General features: G+C 35.7%; 1 protein-coding gene across 3 annotated transcripts in view; it reads left to right on the top strand.

Moving 5' to 3' along the window:
* LOC120413774 (serine/threonine-protein kinase Pak) overlaps positions 1 to 19,765 on the top strand; it is a 108,932-nt gene that overhangs the window by 14,265 nt on the left and 74,902 nt on the right. For all 3 annotated transcript variants that reach the window (XM_052709350.1, XM_039574715.2, XM_039574713.2), the window contains exon 3: positions 974 to 1,128. In XM_052709350.1, the coding sequence (XP_052565310.1) occupies positions 974 to 1,128 (155 nt within the window). The remainder of the gene's footprint in view (positions 1 to 973; positions 1,129 to 19,765) is intronic.

The following is a 19,765-nucleotide window of genomic DNA, read 5'->3' as shown; positions in this document are numbered from 1 at the left end:
GATATTTAAAAATACTAGACCAATAACATTTTATGTTATTAATATCAAGATTTGTTATTCGTCGTTTTGATTTTTTTGTTATTGGATTGTTATTGTAATAACAGACTAATAACAATAACAAAAATGTTATTCCAAAGTTGTTTTGGCTTTCAACCAACATCAGACCAATAACAAATTTTGTTATGATAACATAAACTGCTATTTAACCCTTATGCAAAAATGGATTTTTCAAGAAGAATCCTTAACAATTTCTGTTATTTCAACAGTATTTGTTATTGAAATGGCATGAATTTAGTTAGTACCGTCTGATCGGGATTACTTAACATGTTGGGGCGAATAATTCTGATTCACCTCAGTTGACGGTTATGAATGAAGAGTGATAAAATCTTGGATATTTTTCATAAATTCATTAAAGTCATTCATAAAATCATGAAATATGTTCATCAAATTATGGATATTGTTCACGAATTCATGACTAAAAATTTCCAGGAATTTGTAAAAAAATAGGTAAATTGAATCATGGATTCAAATATATGGACATATTTTTATCTTCAAATTATCATTGAATATGGCATTCATGATATCTTGGAATTTTTTACGAAATCATGTTTAGATCACTTTATTTTTAGAAGTCAATTTTATAATTTCTAAAATGAGTGTTCAGTCACATAATCTTGTCTTTAAGGCGTCATCCATAAAGTATGTCACGCTAAAAACGGTTAACATTAATTTTACTCGTTTTTCGAAGCAATACTACATATTTTTCTGACAAAAAATGTCTTGTTTTTTTGGTGTGACATTTATGATTCGTTTGTGATTACCAAAATATTCTGCACGCATTATTCGGAACCCCAACAACCCTGAATATGCAGTTTTGGTGGAATTTGTAATACATAAATTTTCTTTAATTGTTGAAAATAATGATATTTTTCAAGTCTTCATGAAAAAGCTAACGCTGTTCTACCATTCACAGAACCGGACGACGCGGACCGCAAGAAAAAGACGCTCAAGAACAAGATCAAGGTCTCCAAAGCGTCCCACAACGACTCGAAACCAAACATCTCGTACCCGACGAACTTCGAGCACACGGTGCACGTGGGCTTCGACGCCATCACCGGCGAGTTCACGGTAAGTTTCAACAAATCCAAGTTTTGCTCACTACTAATTTAGTAACGCCCACTCGCTCTCTCTGTCTATCTCTCTACGTTACGTTGGTTACGTTTAAGTTACGCATGTGTTATGGCTTCTTGTTTTCTCGGAGTAAGTTGCGCTTAGGATTCCGCTCCCCCCACAACACAAAATGGAACTCCCAAAATCGATCTGAACATACAAGAGGTCCTTTTGTGAAACCCCTTTTCTACTAGTCTACTGTGTGTAGTGTAAAGTTGACGTCCAACCCACACGATTCACCCGTAATCTCGACTCGCATTGGATTCTGAACACTCCTCAACGGCACTCGCACTTTCACTTTCTCATGCCAAGTGCCGCAAACGTTTTGTTTCTTCTGGTGCGTCTGTGTCCAAAATTCGAAATCCGCTTTCCGTTGATGAGATAATTGTCTTTTTCTGAAGTGATTTAACCTTTTAGTTTTTGAACATTTCCCTCGCCCTTTTTTGTAAATAATCGATAAACCTTCCCCCCTCTCGTTTCCGTAACAACAAGCTGTTGTTCTTCTTCAGCAACTATTTTTGGCAACATCTGATAAATCCGTCAACACGCGTTTCCGATTGCAGTTTCTTCTTGCTCTGCCGAATTCGACTTCAATTGGCTCACAAATTCGTCCCGCGCTGTCTAGACCGGTTCAATGTTGCTTTTTATTTGTTGTTGTTGAAATTGCAGTACAAATCTTCGGATGCCGACTGATTGATTTATCACGATTGCTTCTCTCTGTCGTAGTTTAACGGTCCGTTTATTGGCAGAGTGATGCTAGTTTTATGGCCCATAGGGTAGCGAATCATTGTTCCGGCAAGGTCTAAATCATTGAATTCGAACGCAACTTTACAAGTTAAAATGTAAGACACTTTTCTAGAAGTTTCTTACAATTAAAAAGTTTTTCAAGGTTACTATTTGTTTCCTACAGTTGATTTTAACAGTTTCGCTGACACGACATTGAATCGACTATTTCCACCCAATGTTGTGCTCAACAGAGTTGCCCGAAGAATAACTTTGTTTTTGATGGTCGTTAACTTTGGGCAATGACGCCGTTTTGATTGACCCTTGCGAGTGTTAATTGGATTTTCGAACTTATGTACGAAGTTGTCTTCAATAAATTGATTACAAAGTATTTCTTTGACATTATTTTGCATTTGTAGCGAGTCCTAAGATATTCAATAAAAATCGGAAAAAAAACTCCGTGCGTTTTTGTCACTATCCATAAGAAGCACACTCACACTCTGAAAATTGCTATAAGTATGACAACTGGCCAAAGTGATTTCAGGTTCGCGTTTGACACAATTACAAGCCCGAACACGGTAAACATTTATATTGTGAAAGCAGACAAAAATCAAAATACGAGCGCAACCTGTCAATTCAAATTCAACCAAGCTATGGAACAAGCTATGACATAATGTGTTTGTTATTGTTTACATTGCGCGCTCTATTTTGTTTTGTTTATTCAAGGCCAAACATTAAAACGCGTTTTTCGTAACGTCAAAAAGCGACGTGCGACAAAATAGCACGACTGGATCAAAACAGTAATAAATGCAATAAATTCCAGTGCGAATAATTTTTGATCAACAAGTTGGATAAAAACAACGGTTGCTGAAAAAATCAAGTTGTCCGTCAAAATTCGAGCAACTTTTTTTGCAGTTCCGGATAACACCTTTTAAATGGAATTGTAAGCTGTCCATGGATTTAGTCAATTCACCTTTAAAATCAAAACAATATTAAAAGTTATTACATTTCAACACAAATGCTTAAAAATTAAACTTTTCAGCAACTAGCGCAACACAGGTGCTTAAAAGTATAACTTCAAAATTTTCGCAAAAAAGTGGACTAAAATGTGTAGTAAAAACTTGAATTTTTCATTGAAAATACATTTTAATTCGTAGAAAACCGTCAAAGCATGCTTTTCCCAACATCATTTACCGAAACAACCGTTTCTCAAATTGTGTAGCTATAACCACAAATTTGAATCAGACACAAAACTTTTGCAGGTTTATTTTTATTTTTCTTTGTAAGATACTCCCTTCTCTTTAAGAGTGTATATTTTGACAAATCAAAATAAAATTTCGCAAGAATATAGTACGGCATAGAAAAATACAATTTGTAACGCTTTAATTTATGATATCAAGCAATATAAAACGGATGAAAAACAAAAAACACGAAAGACATGTACACAGCTAAAAATGTAGTAATCCAGCTGCGTGTAAAAAGCCTGGGTGTAAAATAAATATTGCACTATTTCATGCAATTCTATGTAATTTTACACCCCGAAATATGTAGCCCATCAGTATGGGAAACCTACTTGACCGAAATGTCAAACTCATATATGCGTTTATCCCTACAGCTTTTCATCGGTCTGATGGCCGAGTGGGCTAAGGCGCCAGTCCTTACTGTTGGTGCTGGGTTTGAATCCCGTCAGTTGCAACTTTTTTTGTGTTTGCAAAAAATGTACATGCAGTGTGTAATGTTAAGTGTTTATTCTGACTAAGGTGATGTGCATGCTTTTGCATGCGATTTTACCATCGGATTTTTTGCTGTGTAGTCGAATCCCAAAAAGTAGAAACCATCAGTTTATAATGACAAAATGTTGAAAGCTGACAAAAGGTCGAAAATCAGAAAAAAACCTTATTCAATAAAACTCATGTAATGTTAAGTTTAATTTTGGAAAGATGAAAATATTGTTGGTTGAATATTACCGCTTTTCTGACTAATTTTACACATTTTGTTACACAAAATCTGTCAACATTTTCTGATGAATATTACCATATTGTTGCTGGTGTTTGTAAGAAAAAAGTTTTTCTTCAAACAAGCTTAACTTGAGCTTAACATTCTTTTCAATAATTTATTCTTACCTATTCTTGTTTAAAAAATTTTTATTGAGAAATGTTCTTATTCAGAAAATTGTGTGCATTTTTTTTTCATTCATTCAAACATATTCAACAAGTTATTTTTTATATTTATGCTTGATGAAAACTGTTATGAGAAATAGTCTGAATTCAAACATATTTAATATTCTTTCAAATAATTTATTCTCGTTTCTATGAGTAAAGAATAATGTATTTTACTTTCAATATTACATTACAATCATGTTTGACTTCATAATTGATTTATTCAAAGTTTGTGTTTTGATATCTGATTTCTAAAGTGTTTTTTGAAAAGGTCCTATAAGCAATTGTGCTTCATATGTTTGTAGGACCTATTAAAAAAACTCTAGATTTGTTCTAAAGAATGGAAAACTCATAAAAATATTAATGGGTGAGGTTTTCATGAAAACATCGGAAAAAATGTATGGAGGCAGCATGTGGTGCTGTTTCTATTCAAATATTTTCAAAAATGAGATTTTCATGGGAAATTTATTTGTTGTTGTTGAGATCAAAGCTGTACTACTTGATCCTGCAAAGTTACATAAGGTCCGCGACGGCTTTTCAAAAAAGTTCTATGACCGGCCCTAAAGGCTGTTCATGAAATACTCAATAAATACATTGAGTGTAAAAATTTAAAATACAAACTTCAGATCAAATTTTCAGATATTATAACAAATCATTTATTTGTTTTATTTTTGCTTTAAACTAAATTGTTGCTGATTCAACGTTTTGTTTGGGTGTTGCCTTTGTAGTTTTTCAAATGAGTTTTTTTTACATTTCAATATTCTTTGTGTTTGAATTTAATTCTTATTATTTCTATATTGATATCTTCAGAATCAATTATTAAACTTGAAAAATGTGCAAAAGGATTGCTAAAAGACACTAAATTTAAATGTGGCTGTATTTACTCCTTATTGAATTGTTACATTTTAAAGGATTATGATTATTATTTTTTTTTTTAAATGAGTAAGCAAAAATAATGTATTTTTTAGAACGAACGAAACGAACGAAGTTGACTTTATAGCTGTCGGCCACCATTGCTAGTACCAACCACTAGTGTCCTCCTTTTATCTACAAGGACTTCGCCGCCCTGGGCTTCTAAGTGTATGAAAGTATGGCACGGAGCGACGGCGCCGAATACCCATATTTACACAAAGAATTTTAGAGCGCCCGCCGCGGGATTCGAACCGTCGACCTCTGGGTTGTGAGTCCAGTGCGCGGTCCGATTGATCCACACGGGCGGGACAGAACAACTTTTTAATTCATATCGAAAATAAAGATTTCAAAATGTGTGTAGAAATCAGATAGCAAATTTTCATAACTTCAATAATCCTAAGAAATTTTACGAATGACGAATTAAAAACTACCAAATCATTTAGAAATGTTTTATAAAATACTTAAATAAAGGAGCACAACAACGCAAAAATGATATTTCCTAAAGAAGATTTGAATCCATATTTAATTTCAATAAATTTAATCTTGTCTCGTCGATTTTTGAAAGTACGCAACGACGATTTTTTTCAGTTCATGATATCAGGGTATTAAATTTTAATCGACAAAAACAATGAAAATACAATTTTAACTAATAATAAAGAAAATTAAATAAATCTTTGAATGTTATCTCTGTTTTTCTCTCTTAAAATCAAGATATCATGAATCTTATTTGCAACACTTTTTTATTTACTTGTTTACTTTAAAAAACCTAATAAAATAAATTTTATGAAAAAAAGTTTACTTTTTTAACTTTTACCAACATTAGTTCCGGCCCGCCACTGCTTCTGAAAAATCAGATCTGGCCCGCAAGGCCAAAAGGTTGGGCACTCCTGGTTTACATGTTGATTTGTGGGTTTAAATAATGATTCACGACTGTTTTTCTAGCTTTTTGTATTCGATGAAAACGTTCGGGTAGATGTAATACTAGATGTAATGTAATTTAAATCACTTTAAGTTCACATCATAAGAATTCAAAACGAGAGAATTCAGAACCAGTCTTGAAGAACAACTGAAAAATTAGCACAAAATTAATATTCATCCCACTTCGAAATTCTCTCCCGCTCCATAACCACACTTAAGCAATGCGCCAAAAACTGTAAAAATAATAACTCAAACTCGATTTACATCCGTAATTTGCTACCAGCAAAATTATGGCCAAACTACCACCGTGACGACGACGCGTCGGCATTTTATCTTCTCCGCAAACGGCGTGCGTGAAAGACTTTTACTTTTGTTTCAATCCCTGCCGTGGGAGGATACACTTGAAGAAAGAGGGGTTCGGGGGGACGATTCCGTACCAACCAACCGTCATCACGCCAAAAGGCACGTGATAATTATTTAGTTTTTGGTTCAGGCTTGTGGATAGTGGTCTAATTTTGAGTTGAACGTGGTCAAAATTGGGTTTGTTCGATATCATTTTTCGTATTTTGTTGTTGCTGCCTTGAAAAAAATCAGTGAAAAATTTTGACCAACTTTTCTTCACAATTCCACCACTGTGCGACGCCACAGAAGACGCCCGCCGGCGTCTGGGGTCTGGTTGTCTCGACTTGGCCAGTTTGTAGTGCCACGAGGAAATTAATTTGAACCAGTGTCTTTTTTGGCATATTTTTGCAAGCCGACGTCAGGTCGGGTTGTCGCAGCTAAATCACACTGTCCAAAGGCAGGCAGACAGGCAAATTAGGAAGTGATTTGCCAACAAGGCGCTTAGCGATTCAGTGGACGAAATTAATGGTGGATAGTCGCGGCTTTTTCGGTGTACAGTGAAACACAATGGCGAAAATTTGATTGTAAAGTCGCTTTACGTTTTAATGGGTGAAATTTGTAATGGGAAGTAGTCACCGGCTTTTTTACATTTGTTCAGTAAAAGACTTTTTGATGTTGCTTATTGAAATTGATTGTTCCATGAGGAAGGCTGATTGCTGGGTCGAAACGTTGAACTCAATGATGTTAAGAACCTTAAAGCAACAAATCAATTATGCAATCCAACTTCGAGTTTTCCCAAAAGATATTCAAACCGAATCGTTAAAGCCCACTCCCTCTGCCTTTGAAGTGCTCAACTGCATGAAAAATTATATAAATCAACTAGTTTTTCAAGGTTTACACCAACTTTGACGACGCTGATGATGATGGAGCTAAGGTTCGTCCCCTTGAGTATAGGGGGTTGACAAACGAGCACAGGTCTCAAATGCTGACAAAACACCTTCTAAATCCATGCAGCTACAGGGAGGATGCTTCCCACGTAGAAAAAAAAGACAACTTGCTGTTCCAAAACGCTAATAACGGCTTTTACGGGGCGGTTGAAGAGCACTGCGTAGGCGATAACGCGATCATTAACGATCGTCTCTTGTACGTGTGGCACAAATCGTTCCGTTTGTAAGTCAACAATGCAGTGGCGTTTGATGGTGTCTCCCATGGCTAATCCGGGGTTTCGTTCAGTGTCAACCGTGAGGAATATCTCAGACTTTCCCAAACAACCAAAATAAAATCACAGCAAATTTTGCTGACCCGAATGAGGAGAGGTCGCAGCTCCGTAGGGCGGATTAGATGGCGAACCTTTTTTTTTCATTTCTTGTTCCTCCTCGAAACTCAAGACACGACCGACAGCTGGCTAATTTACATAAGCCCTTTGGATTGAGCGGTTGAGTAATCGCCGGGCCGGGCCCCAACTCGCCAGCTTTTGGGAAGATGAGCCTTGGTCGTTGACCGCGGCGGGTCAACCGCGGGTGAGATTTCTGCACTGGAAAAAGTTGCTTAATTGACAGTGCATGCAGATTAAAAAAATGCATTTTTCATCTTTGGGAATATGAGTATTCTACTTTTCACTTGTAAATAAACCAATGTGCACGAAGTTCTTATGCAAAACGAAAGAAAATGCATGTTTTGGGGGAGAACTTAGAAAAAATGTTCATATTCACTCCCATTTCATCTAAAAATCTATTATTTTTTTGTGCAACAATGTTCTACAAAATTGTAGAGCAGACAACTACACCAAACTTTACGAGTTATCACGATTTTACGAAAAAAAAGTTTTGTAAACGTTGTTACACTCTAAAAAATAACCCAGCAAAGTAAGAAAAAACACGAAATTTTAAAAAGAAAATTTCTGTTCTAAATGAAAAAAAAAATACTTTTCTGGGTAAATGTAGATTCGAAAAGCACGTAAAATTTCCCTTAAAATGACATGCTTCAAAAAATTTACAGTTGAGTAACGGAAAATGGCAGAGTTTTTAAAACTTTTTTAGTGTTTTTTTTTTCGATGAAAAATAGGTTTTTTTCGGAAATCTGAGTATTGATTGCTTACTTATCGGGCATCTAATTTTACATAAAAGTCCCTTTGACACCAAATTTCTATCTCATCGCCGTTTCAGGCTGAAAATTATTGAAAAACACCTCTTTTTCGCATGTTCAAAAACTGAAAGGGGAAGACCTCAGATTCGTGATCAGGGACAAAAGTTACCCTTAGGACAAAGTTTCACGCAAATCGAAGAGAAGTCGGGGCAACTTTTCCCGATTTCGTGTGAGTTGGTAGAGAATTACCCGATTATGAAAAAACATAATTTTCGATATAAATCTGAATTTACAATCTTATACCTACACCCAAAACTGGGCAGCGCTAGTCCGAGAGAAAAATGGCCTCGAGACGAGAGAATAGTGGTACCATTTACGGGCAAAGAGAACACAGCTCAAGATGGGCGAAGGAATTATTCTGTCGAGGTTCGTTTGCAAAAAAAAAGTTCATCCGTCAAAACAAAAAAAAACAAAGGTGTCGACTACGGGAATCAAACCATAGACCTTTGACAGACTAGCCCAATGACTTTACTGTCTCGGCCACCACAGCTTGGTGACTAAAGAGTGGTCAAATGTCGATGTATGACACTTGTTGGAGATTTATTGCATCAATTAACGAATGAACTCATTTTTTATGGTGGTGTAAGTTGGTAGCATTATTCTCTCGATTTTGGCGCTGAGACCTCAAGAAATTTTGAGGGAACGATTCTCTCGACTTGGAATTTTGGGTGTAGTGTGAAAATCGAAAAGACTACTTGCCAAAACGTTGAGAACCGCTTTATTGCTTGAATATATATTCAAGAGTTCTCGGGTAATTTACATGACTCCAAAAAATGTTTAGGAGAAATATCGATTTTTTTATTTCACTTTTACATCAAAAAGTTCGAAAAGCTAAAAAAAAATCTTAAAATATGGAGCTAGATTTGCAATGCTGAAAAATGAAACTGTTGTGAAATGTTACGTAATTTTTAAATAAAATATTTAAAAAAAATTAAAGCTTGCAACAATTTTAAAATATTAAAATATTTTTGTTGAAAAGAACTAAATTATGTGCAACAGGGTTTAATTGCTAGTTTGAACTGCAACCGAGCTAACGAAACTCAAATCTCAAAGTTTTTACATAAATGCTCTTAAACTCAAATGAGAAGCAAAATCATTCCAGTAAAAATTGTTCTAAGCGTCAAACTATACTGAAAATTTAAAAAGGCTCCTGGTTTGTGAGGAATAACGATTTATTTTTTGTATTTTTTATTGATTTATTTACTTGTATTGAGAAGAAAAAAACCTCAAATAAATCCATCACAACTAGATCAAACATTACGGCCGGCTTTTCCCCTATGACGTAGTGCTTTCAAGTGGTCTCGTCCAACGAGCAGATTCGTTGAAGCATTCAAATTTTTGAATGAATTTTTCATCTGAATGAATCCAGCACAAGGTCGTCCAAAGACGAAGGCAAAAGAGTAACTGCGATATTCGTACATGTCACTAGCTTTCATTCCGAACTTTTTTGTAATCCTTTTTTTTTATTTTTGTTTCATTTATGTCAGTGTTCGATGTAAATTTTTCTGAAATAACCCTGGTTGAGCTCAAACCACTGAAATGGAATGACACGAGTGGAAAGAGAAACCCCAACTTTTTGATGAAGGATTGTTAAATGTCAATCAAAATATGACTAGAATATTATTCTTACTTTTTTGTGGGTATCCACAAAACTCTTTGAAAACAAGTTAATGTATGCTGAACTGATTTTGTCCACAGATCCTACATTCTCAAAGAATAAAGTTGAAAAAAAGTCTCACAAATGCGATGTTTAAAAAAATCTCTATTCTAATATTCGTTATACTATTTTTATATTCTGGATTTCGAACAAATTTCAATTCCTGACAAATCATTTTTCACTAAACCCCTTTTAGTTGCATCTCCTCAACCACATTTTGAAACCAAACTAGTTTGTCACCTCTCTCAAAAATCGTTCCACACAAAGCCACACGGCGCACTCGGGACCATCACACCGCAGCACAAACCTCAAAGTCTGCCGTAGAAGCACTTCTATGACTAATGACTGTAGCTAGGCTTGAAACTTCAAAACAAACCAGAACGCCGGCACGGCCGTGCAGTGGCGACGTCAATTCGACGTCGTCGTGCTATCTTGTCGCACCCGCCATTTCGACGTTCCGAGAAAAACGCGTTTTAATGTTTGACCTTGAATATACAAAAACGAGAGCACGCAATGTAAACAATAACAAACACGTTTTGTTTGGGTGACCATTCTGTGCATTGTCCCAAAGTTTGGTTGAAGGTGGTTGCTGGAGTCCCGAGTTATAATTACAAATGTTTGCGGTAGTCTAGCTTGTACGTGCGACAAACGCATCCTGACTTTCCTGGCCTGAAATCCCTTTGGCCTTTTGTCGCACTTACATCAATTTTCATGGAGTGACAAGATAGCACGACAAGATTGAAACTACTTTCATATGTAAAGTGACAAAAATGCACGGAGTTTTTTCGGTTTTTGTTGAATATCTCAGGATTGAAATCGAATTTTGGGGATCTGTGAAGGTCAAAAGGTGAGGCATTGTGAGCTGCACAAAATGGCGTTCTTAACTCAATTTGGCCCAAAATGCACGTACGACAAGTTAGCACGATGGCGACGAATTCACGGTGCATTTCTGCCGAGGAGGCAATCTCATTTCATCGTCTGCCGACGGTAAAATTGGTCTTTTGAGGAATTGTATGAACCTTCTAGTGGCCAGGGACATTGATACTGAAAAAAAAAATTTGTTTATTATTTTTGACATTATGATATGGACGAGACCTCAATAGACGCTTTTTTCTAGTATCCAAAAAGTTTTTTTTAAAGTTACCACATCGTTGGTAAATGACCTTCGGCAAAATCCAGAACAAATTATTGGTCGTCTAATATCAAGTGATATTAAATAAAAAAAACTATTGATAGCAAAACAAAAAGTACAATTTTAAAAAAGAAAGAATAAATGTTTGGACTTTGATAGTCATTACAAGGTTCAATCTTTTGACAGCGACAGAAAATGACGTAAAAATGCGTACAAATTCGGTGACGAGGTGTAGAATTTCCTACATTTTATGACTTTGTTTAGTGCGCGCCTGTAAAGTCTTGGCACATTTTCCAATTATATGGTGCTTTTGTGCAGCAGCGAGCGGAGGAGGAGTGCATCCACTCCCGCTGGCATTTCTGGAGAGGTTGGGAAATTCTCCACGGCATCGGTTCTCACCGCGTCAAGTGACCTCGCCTCGGAAAGGTTCTACTACAGGAGAACCCTAGTGATTGGATACCTTAAAATGCACATTTTAAATCGACCTATGAAGGCCAACTTTAACATTCGGTCGTTTGAAACTCCTTGGTTTGATCACTCGTAGTACGACAAGAGCAGACTGTCAAACCAGCGGTGCTCTACTGTGCAGCATCATGCCTCGAATGGTTATATGATGGCCAAACAAAAACGTACTTGTGTGAAAACTGACTTAATTCACGCTGCTTAAGGTGTTAATTAAGCAGCGGGAAGTTCTTGCTGTAAAATGAATAAAACATGCTGGCTTTTCGCTGAGGATGTTTCGTTTAACTCTCTCTCTCTCTTCTTCACTTATGAATAAAGCGTTACTTTTCAGAAATTATGAATTCTATTTTTAGGAACGCTCTTAGTTAACGTCATCCCCTCCCCTCGTCCGCCCAACTAACTATAGTCTTGATTTTGCTTCGCGTCAACACGGTTCTCAATCCCCGTCAATCCAACAATGTGATCTTTTTTCATTAGTGGTCCATATTCCGGGTTCCTCCCTTTTTCAGCGGCCGCGGTTTGCCGCGCAAACAAACGCGGTTTATTCTGGCACACCTTGACGGTGCACCGCAACTGGTCGCCGTAGTGTCGTCTTGTCGCACTGCTGTCAGTTTGACGTTTTTTAAAAAAGCAAACGTCAAATCATACAAATTATTTTCCGGAAAAACTCCGGCAGCAAATTTGTATGGTTTGACATTTCCTGAGGTAGTCTGCTTGCATGCATCAATTCCATGTTTACATTAAGTGCAAGCAGTTTGTTTACAAACGGAGCCCTTCGACATTGTTTCGCCCAAACAAACAAACAACGCACAGTTGAACCTCGATAGTTTGACGATAGTGATTTTTATAAAAAAAATTCGAGTGGATTTTGGCTTTCGCTGCAGAGGGCTCGAATTATCTGCATGCAGAGTGACAGTTCGTCGTGATCGTTCTCTGTTGAGAAAAACGTTTCGAGAAAAAAAAATCGTTAATTCGAATTCCGCTGCTTCGAATGTCCACTAAATCGAATGCTCGCTAATTCGAACGTATTCGAATTAAAATCACTCAAACGTACAAACCAGTTGTCAAACTGATGTTGACATTTCAACCCAATTGTTCGACGATTTATGAGCACGTGGTTTCAAGCTTTTAACAGCTGTCAGTCGTTCCAATCAGCGAATTAGCGAATCCGCTCTGTATTGTTTTACCTTTTTTTTTTTTTTTTTTGTTCGATGCCACTATCCACTGCGACCAGGAATTAGATCTATTGCGGACTTGCAATTCTATTTATAGAATCACAAAGGCTTCTTCTGTTATTAGGCAGATGGGACACGCACACACGCTATTGTTGAGCGAGTGTGTCGAGCGATCCACTGCCGTAACTTCGCCGCCGAAGAGGTTTGAATGTTTTTTCAATCCTCTTTGGCTCTGCCTTTTCCACTCTGTACTGTCCAAATGTATCGCTAGAACCGAAGTGCACATTTTACGTTTACTTATACCCAGCTAGCCCTTAAGTTCTGGTTTCTGGAAAACTCGTCCCTTCAAAGCACTTTTTGCGATCGGGCCGTGGAGCTCTGTAGGGCAATTATACAGAGAACAGTTGGTCCTTATACATGTGAAGAGTACAGGGGAAAGGATGTGCCAAGCCATGTGGGTTTGAAACCACGATCTTCCGCTCGTAAAGCGAAACCTGTAACCATTAGACCACAGGAGCTGTTTTACCTTGGCTAAACAACAACAAAAGTTTTGTTACGCTGACCGCATTCTACCGTAATTCGGTTTGATTCAGTCCCCGGAGTCAACACTTCCAACAGTAAGATGGCTGACAAAAAAATGTAACATGTAAAAAAAATTACCAAGTCTTACGGTCTAAGTTGAATATCCCAAATTTGAAATCGTGTCAAATGATCCTTATGACACGATTATGATATGGATCTATAAAGAACACATGTGACATGGTAGTACAACGATGACGACCGTCAACGGTAAGCTCGCTCCATCATCTAGAGCGGTAGAGAACATCCTAGATACAATATGGCCTATGATGGTATACTGAGACAAAGCACAGCCTTGCGGAAACAAAATGCTGAAATGGATGGAACAATTCTCTATTTTACCAAATTGTCAGAAAAGGGATGTTCAAAAGTAACTTATCCTAAAAAGTCTTGTTTGTAAGCTGTAAGCTGCAATTTGTAAGCTGAACATTTCACGCTCTTGGTCACTAAATCATTAGGTCTTCACAACTTGTCATCCATTTTGTCAAACTGATCATCCCTTACAAGGACCCTGCTTTGCTTCATTCACCGGGGATTAATGGTTGCAGTTTTTGTACCACCTGGAAACCAACGGAAAGACTTTTAGCAAAACTGCTGAACTAATCCACTCAACTTGAAGTTCCCGTTTCGCCAGTACTGACACTGATATCACGGCATCCATGTCCATATATGTCCATTAAAATCCCCAGCGAGTCCTCAAATAAAAAGTTCGGTCGTTCTAGAGTATTCACTACTCCAGGGTGGGAATTGACTCTGTGGGAATTTTCTTTTCCCCGAAGGCGATGCAATTTTAGAGTAAAAACAAATCAAAATTTTCTATTTTAAGTTTCTGTTTTTCTTTTCTTATTTACAAGCTGCCTTTGAAAGTAAGTATATTTGGCGCTTTTTTCCGTGCCCTTTCTGTCTTTCTCGAGTTTTCGAAAGTTTTTTTACTGTTTGATTGTAAATTCTAGACACACTATTCCAACAAATCATTCACCTTTTTCACGTCTACCCATTTTTCCAAAACCATTCGTTGAACCTTAACCTTTTCCACCGCTACACGCAAAATTCGATTATTGGAGCCCATTTCCGACAAGCCGTTCGAGTCCCAATCTATCCCATCGAAACCCCAGTCACTTCTTCCTCTAGTCTGTAGTTGTGTCATCATGGGTTTTTTCTGTCATTCATTTTCGCTGTTAGATGCTTGTTACCGCTTTGATGTTTGCTAATTGGTTGTACAGAGTTGTGAGTGTTTTGCTTTAGAATGAGTGCCATTTTAGAAACCTTGCCTTTTACACATTGCATTTGAAAGAAAATAAGGATATTTTGTTCAATTTTTGAACTGTCCAATAAAAAAATGTCTTCTAAAATAATTTGGAAAAAAATACATTTCTTCTAAATAATGACATTCCTTTTGACAGAAATTTAGGTTTGATTAGAATCAAGCTGTCACTTTTTGATTCTGCGCTCACACAAACTGCCAAAACAAACGGTTGATTGTGTGTGTGAGCACAGTGTAAGAGAGCGGTGCGTCAGCGCTGCGTGAAATACTGTAGATACGCTCTAAGCCAGTGGTATGACCATGGTTAAAAGATATTTTTATTTATTGAATTTCAAGACATACTTAGTTTGAATTTCATCTGTGGGATCTAACATTTTGCAATCAAATCTACCTTTTTTACCCAATGAATACGCATGATAAATTCAAATTTAATTATTGTTCTGTTTCATCAATTTGCTGTGTTTCATTTGTCTATGTTTGTGAAAATCAATTGTATTTGACTGTTCATAAATATTCCGCCCCGTTCCACCACAAGTTACAACACACAAAACTCGTTCAAATCCAATTGGATTAGCTATTCTAGAACCTACATCCAGTTGTCATTCCAAGAATAACTTTCCAAGTGGAAGAATTACATCGATTTACACTTTTCCCATCCTATCATCAGTCGATTTGAACGAGCAAACGAAATCGATTTCACTCTGATTCAAGTTCAATAAAACAACAATCAAGCTGCTCGTTTTTTTGAAACAACAAACATCAATCCCATCAACAGGTTTGATTAACCCTTGAGGAGTTCGGTGAAGTTGTTTCGGAACGAAAACAACCACCAATTCAAAACATAAACTTCTTCAACTCCAAAGTGTAAACATTGCAACGCGCTCTAATCAAAACAAACAAACTTCAAAACCGGGATCGGTGCGTCGGCCGGCTCAACTCGCATCAAACTCCACACAGTTTGTTGTGGTTTGTTTCGAAATTAAATCAACAAGCACACACACACACGCTGCTATAAACGCATTATCGTTCGCACACACACACACACATGCACACACACTCGCAGGTTTATTTTTATGGCGGTTACGGTAAATAACCAAAGAGTACTTGCGGTAATGGGAAGTTGGTAAACAACTAATTATAAAGTGCAAACATCTGCTGCGGCCAGCGGGGATGCCTCGGGACGAGGAAATTTGAAATAAAAATCGTTGATTCGGAGTTGAGTGTTTCATTAGTTTCATTTGTGGATCAAGTCCGTACACTTGTGAAACACACGTGCTGCGAACGTACAGGTGTTTGTTGACGAATGACAAGTCAATGGCAATTTATGCAATTTGGGCCATTATTGTTTGATTTCACACGTTTTGTTTGGACTTTCGATTTTTCGACAAGTCTAAAGCGAGCTCCGTATAAAAGGGGTTTCAAACTGAAAATGGACCCTTTTGGTTTGACAACAACACACAAACCATCGGGATTTTAGTGTTAAATGATTGAGACTGTAAAAAAATACTAAAATACTAAAGAGCAATTCCAGCTCAAAACAGGAATTTTTCTGGTACTTTTGTACCCGAAAAAAAATTACTGTATCTCGAAGCCGTTGCATCGTATGAAAAAGTGGTCGTTGACAAACTTGTAGGAAATTTGACGGGCTTTCTGAAAAAGATACACTGAAAGAAAAATTCACGCCACTTCTATAAGATTTTTTGATTTTTTAGTTTAAAACATAAATTTTAAGGTGATGTCACGATTTTTTTCGTTCAAAATTTTTGAGGAAATAGCCTAAAAAAATTATAAAAAGACTGACGAAAAATTAAGGATGATATGTCTCTCCTAAAAAAATACCAAAATCAATTACTAAAACTGTTTTTTTTTTAAAGTTATCTAAACGCCAAAACTTTTGAAAACCGATAGTGCGAATCAATTTTCCAGGCAATTTTACATAAAAGTCTCTAAATCGACCATTGTCTTATGTCCAATCCTTGGGAAGATACAGTGGTTTTAAAAATAAAAATGTTGAAAAAGTCGTTTTTTTTGTGGTTTTTTGGCATTTTCTTTATGACAGACTTGGTTTTTCAGTTTCGTAAATATTTTTAACGAAAAGCTCGTCCGATTTCCCATTGCCATTACATTGCTCATAACTGAAAATGGAATATTTTTTTCACTGTGTCAGAAACCTGGATAGTAAATTAGCTCAATAAAATATTAAAGCGAGTAACATCTTAGGCTACTTCCTCAAAAATTTTGAACGAAAAAAAATCGTGACATCACCTAAAATTTGACTTTTAAACTTAAAAATCAAAAAATCTCATAGTGTATTTTTATTTCAGTGTATTTTTTTTTTTCGGAAAGCCCGTCAAATTTCCTACAAGTTTGTCAATGACCACTTTTTGATACGATGCAACGGCTTCGAGATACAACAATTTTCAAATTACAAAATACAAAAACATTTAAATAACTTACACCCTTCTCAAATGTAACATTCGAGTACAATTGGCTCCAAATACACAGAAAAAAATCAATTCTTGAAACCGTGAAGTCAGTTCACGATTATGAGAACCACGAAGGAATATATTCACGTTTATGGTGCAAATGCACCATACTCATGAATAAATTCCTTCGTGGATCTCACATTCGTGAACTTAATTCACGATTACGGGAATTGCTTTTTTTCTGTGTACACAACAATGGCTTATATAGGCCTATATATATATAGGCCTAAGGATAACATGTCTACAAAGTTACATTGAAATCGGAGAGGGTCGGGTACAAAAGTACCAGAAAAATTTCTGATTTGAGCTGGAATTGCTCTTAAAATACTTCTCATAAAGTTGCAAGAAAGCAATTCTCTACCAATAGGTGACCCCGCGCATTTTTTTTTTTTTTTTTGTTTTGTATTATTTTATTATTACAAATTTTACATTCGTGAAATTTTCTGATATTATGAAAAAAATATTTTTAAATCTTCAAAAATAAATTTTGGAATCAACCTTTCATATTTGACTCTTTTAAATGTTGGTCTTGATTCCAAAACTTTAAAAATACTTTTTTGATTTAAAATTTAATCAAGTTTTTTTTAACATTGAAAATAAGACCACACTGGTTTCTAAGATAATGGTACTATCAAATAAAAGGCTGTTTGGATGTGACTTCCAAAACTTCAACATTCTTGTTTCTTTTTCTTTTATTCTCTGTATTTCTGCAATCAATATGGTGCAATCTCTTAGGTCTCTTAGGTAATTTTATTGGAAATTTTCTTAACTTTTCGAAAAAAAAATTATTTCAGGGATGAACAATCATGTACAAATCAAAAAACTTGAATTTTTCAGTAAAGAATAAACTTGAGGTGGCTATATCTTTTAAACGTCAAAAAATCTGTAAAGTACTTTTTACAATTCTGTCGTGAAACTGTTTACTTTTTTTGTCATTCTTGAATGACGAAAAAGCCCAATTTTCTGTATCAAAAATAACAGAATCGAATATTAGCACTTCTCAAAATAAATGCTGAAAAGTTCTACTTTTCAGCACTGGAATGGATGCTGAAAATTTGAACTTTTCAGCACTTGTTTAGAAGAGTAATACTTTTCAACATTTTTTTTTATCCAAAGGATTAGTTGACAAAATACATGATCGTTTTACTTATAATTCCTTACAAAGGGTGTATTTCGGAATTGCAATAAAATGTTGTATGGAACTCGTTGCAAAACTTGATTTTTCTCCACTATACGTATTTATTCAACTCGGTGAACCTCGTTGGATACATGTACGACTCGTGCTGAAACAATCGTCTTTGTACAACTTATAGCATAAACTACTATTTCGATTGCAAATTGTACTTTACATGAAAAATATAACAAAAAAAATCGACCAAAATTTGATTTAAAAAAAAAACAAAAATCAAAATCATAATTTGGCGGCAAGTTTTTTTTTTTCAATACTCGTATATGGCTCAAATGTTGCAAATTTGTGTCCCCTAAAAAAATGGATTTTGGGAACATGATTTCAAATTTATTTTAATTGCTAGAAGCACTGGAAATTTGACGGGCTTTCTGAAAAAAATACACTGAAAGAAAAATTCACGCCACTTCTATGAGATTTTTTGATTTTTTAGTTTAACAAATAAATTTAAAGGTGATGTCACGATTTTTTTCGTTCAAAATTTTTGAGGAAATAGCCTAAAAAGTGATAAAAAGACTGACGAAAAATGAAGGATGATATGTCTCTCCTAAAAAAATACAAAAATCAATTACTAAAACTGTTTTTTTGAAAATTGATTTTGGGAACATGATTTCAAATTTATTTTAATTGCTAGAAGCACTGGAAAAAAAGTAGAAGTTTTTTGCAGCGTTGTTATAAATATCATGACATTTTTATCAGTGGAAGAATCTTTTCGCACTTGTTTGGCAAAGTTGTTCCCTGGAACGTAAACTATGAGCTCATGAGGTTTTTGAAAACATAAAAAATCGTTAAGGGGCTCAAAACTGGCAATTTCGTAATCTCATGTCAGGGTTGCCAAATTTTAAATACACGTACGACCTTTATGAGTTATGCAAAAAAAATAAAAATAAATCTTGCAAAGGTTTCTCATACATTTAAACTTGTTGTTTTTTAAGGAATTTAGCTAGTAGAATGATTTGAGTATTATTTTGAACATTAACTTTAAGTACACCTTTCATGAAAATAAAACCATAATTTGAAGAAAAAACACACATAGATGATAAACCTACATTGTATCCCGGTTGTCTCCAGCAACTAATGAATTCACAATAAATCACAGATTTTTCCGCTTAAAATGTTCCCCATAAGATTCACACGCATAAATTGCACTTTAAGCTCAGTAAATCACAGAAAAAAGTACAATATCTTTTCAAATACCGTATCAATTCGGTAATTTGAGATGTATCGCTAAATTTCTACGTGCACATTGCAGCATGCTGTGCAAACAGCTCAATTTTCACCAATCAATGGTGCAAAGCTGGTCGTCGACGCAAAATGCACGGTTGACCAAATCGACACCGCCACACGATGTCCCGCCGGGAATTAGTGGGGTGACTATTTCCCGTGTTGCACATGTTTTTAATATTGGAAAAATTAATAAGTTTTTTTTTATTAATTATAAATTATATCAAAAGT

Source organism: Culex pipiens, chromosome 3 (genome assembly GCF_016801865.2).
Source record: "Culex pipiens pallens isolate TS chromosome 3, TS_CPP_V2, whole genome shotgun sequence".
Lineage (NCBI taxonomy): Eukaryota > Metazoa > Arthropoda > Insecta > Diptera > Culicidae > Culex > Culex pipiens.
This window is presented reverse-complemented; position numbering and strand designations above follow the sequence as displayed.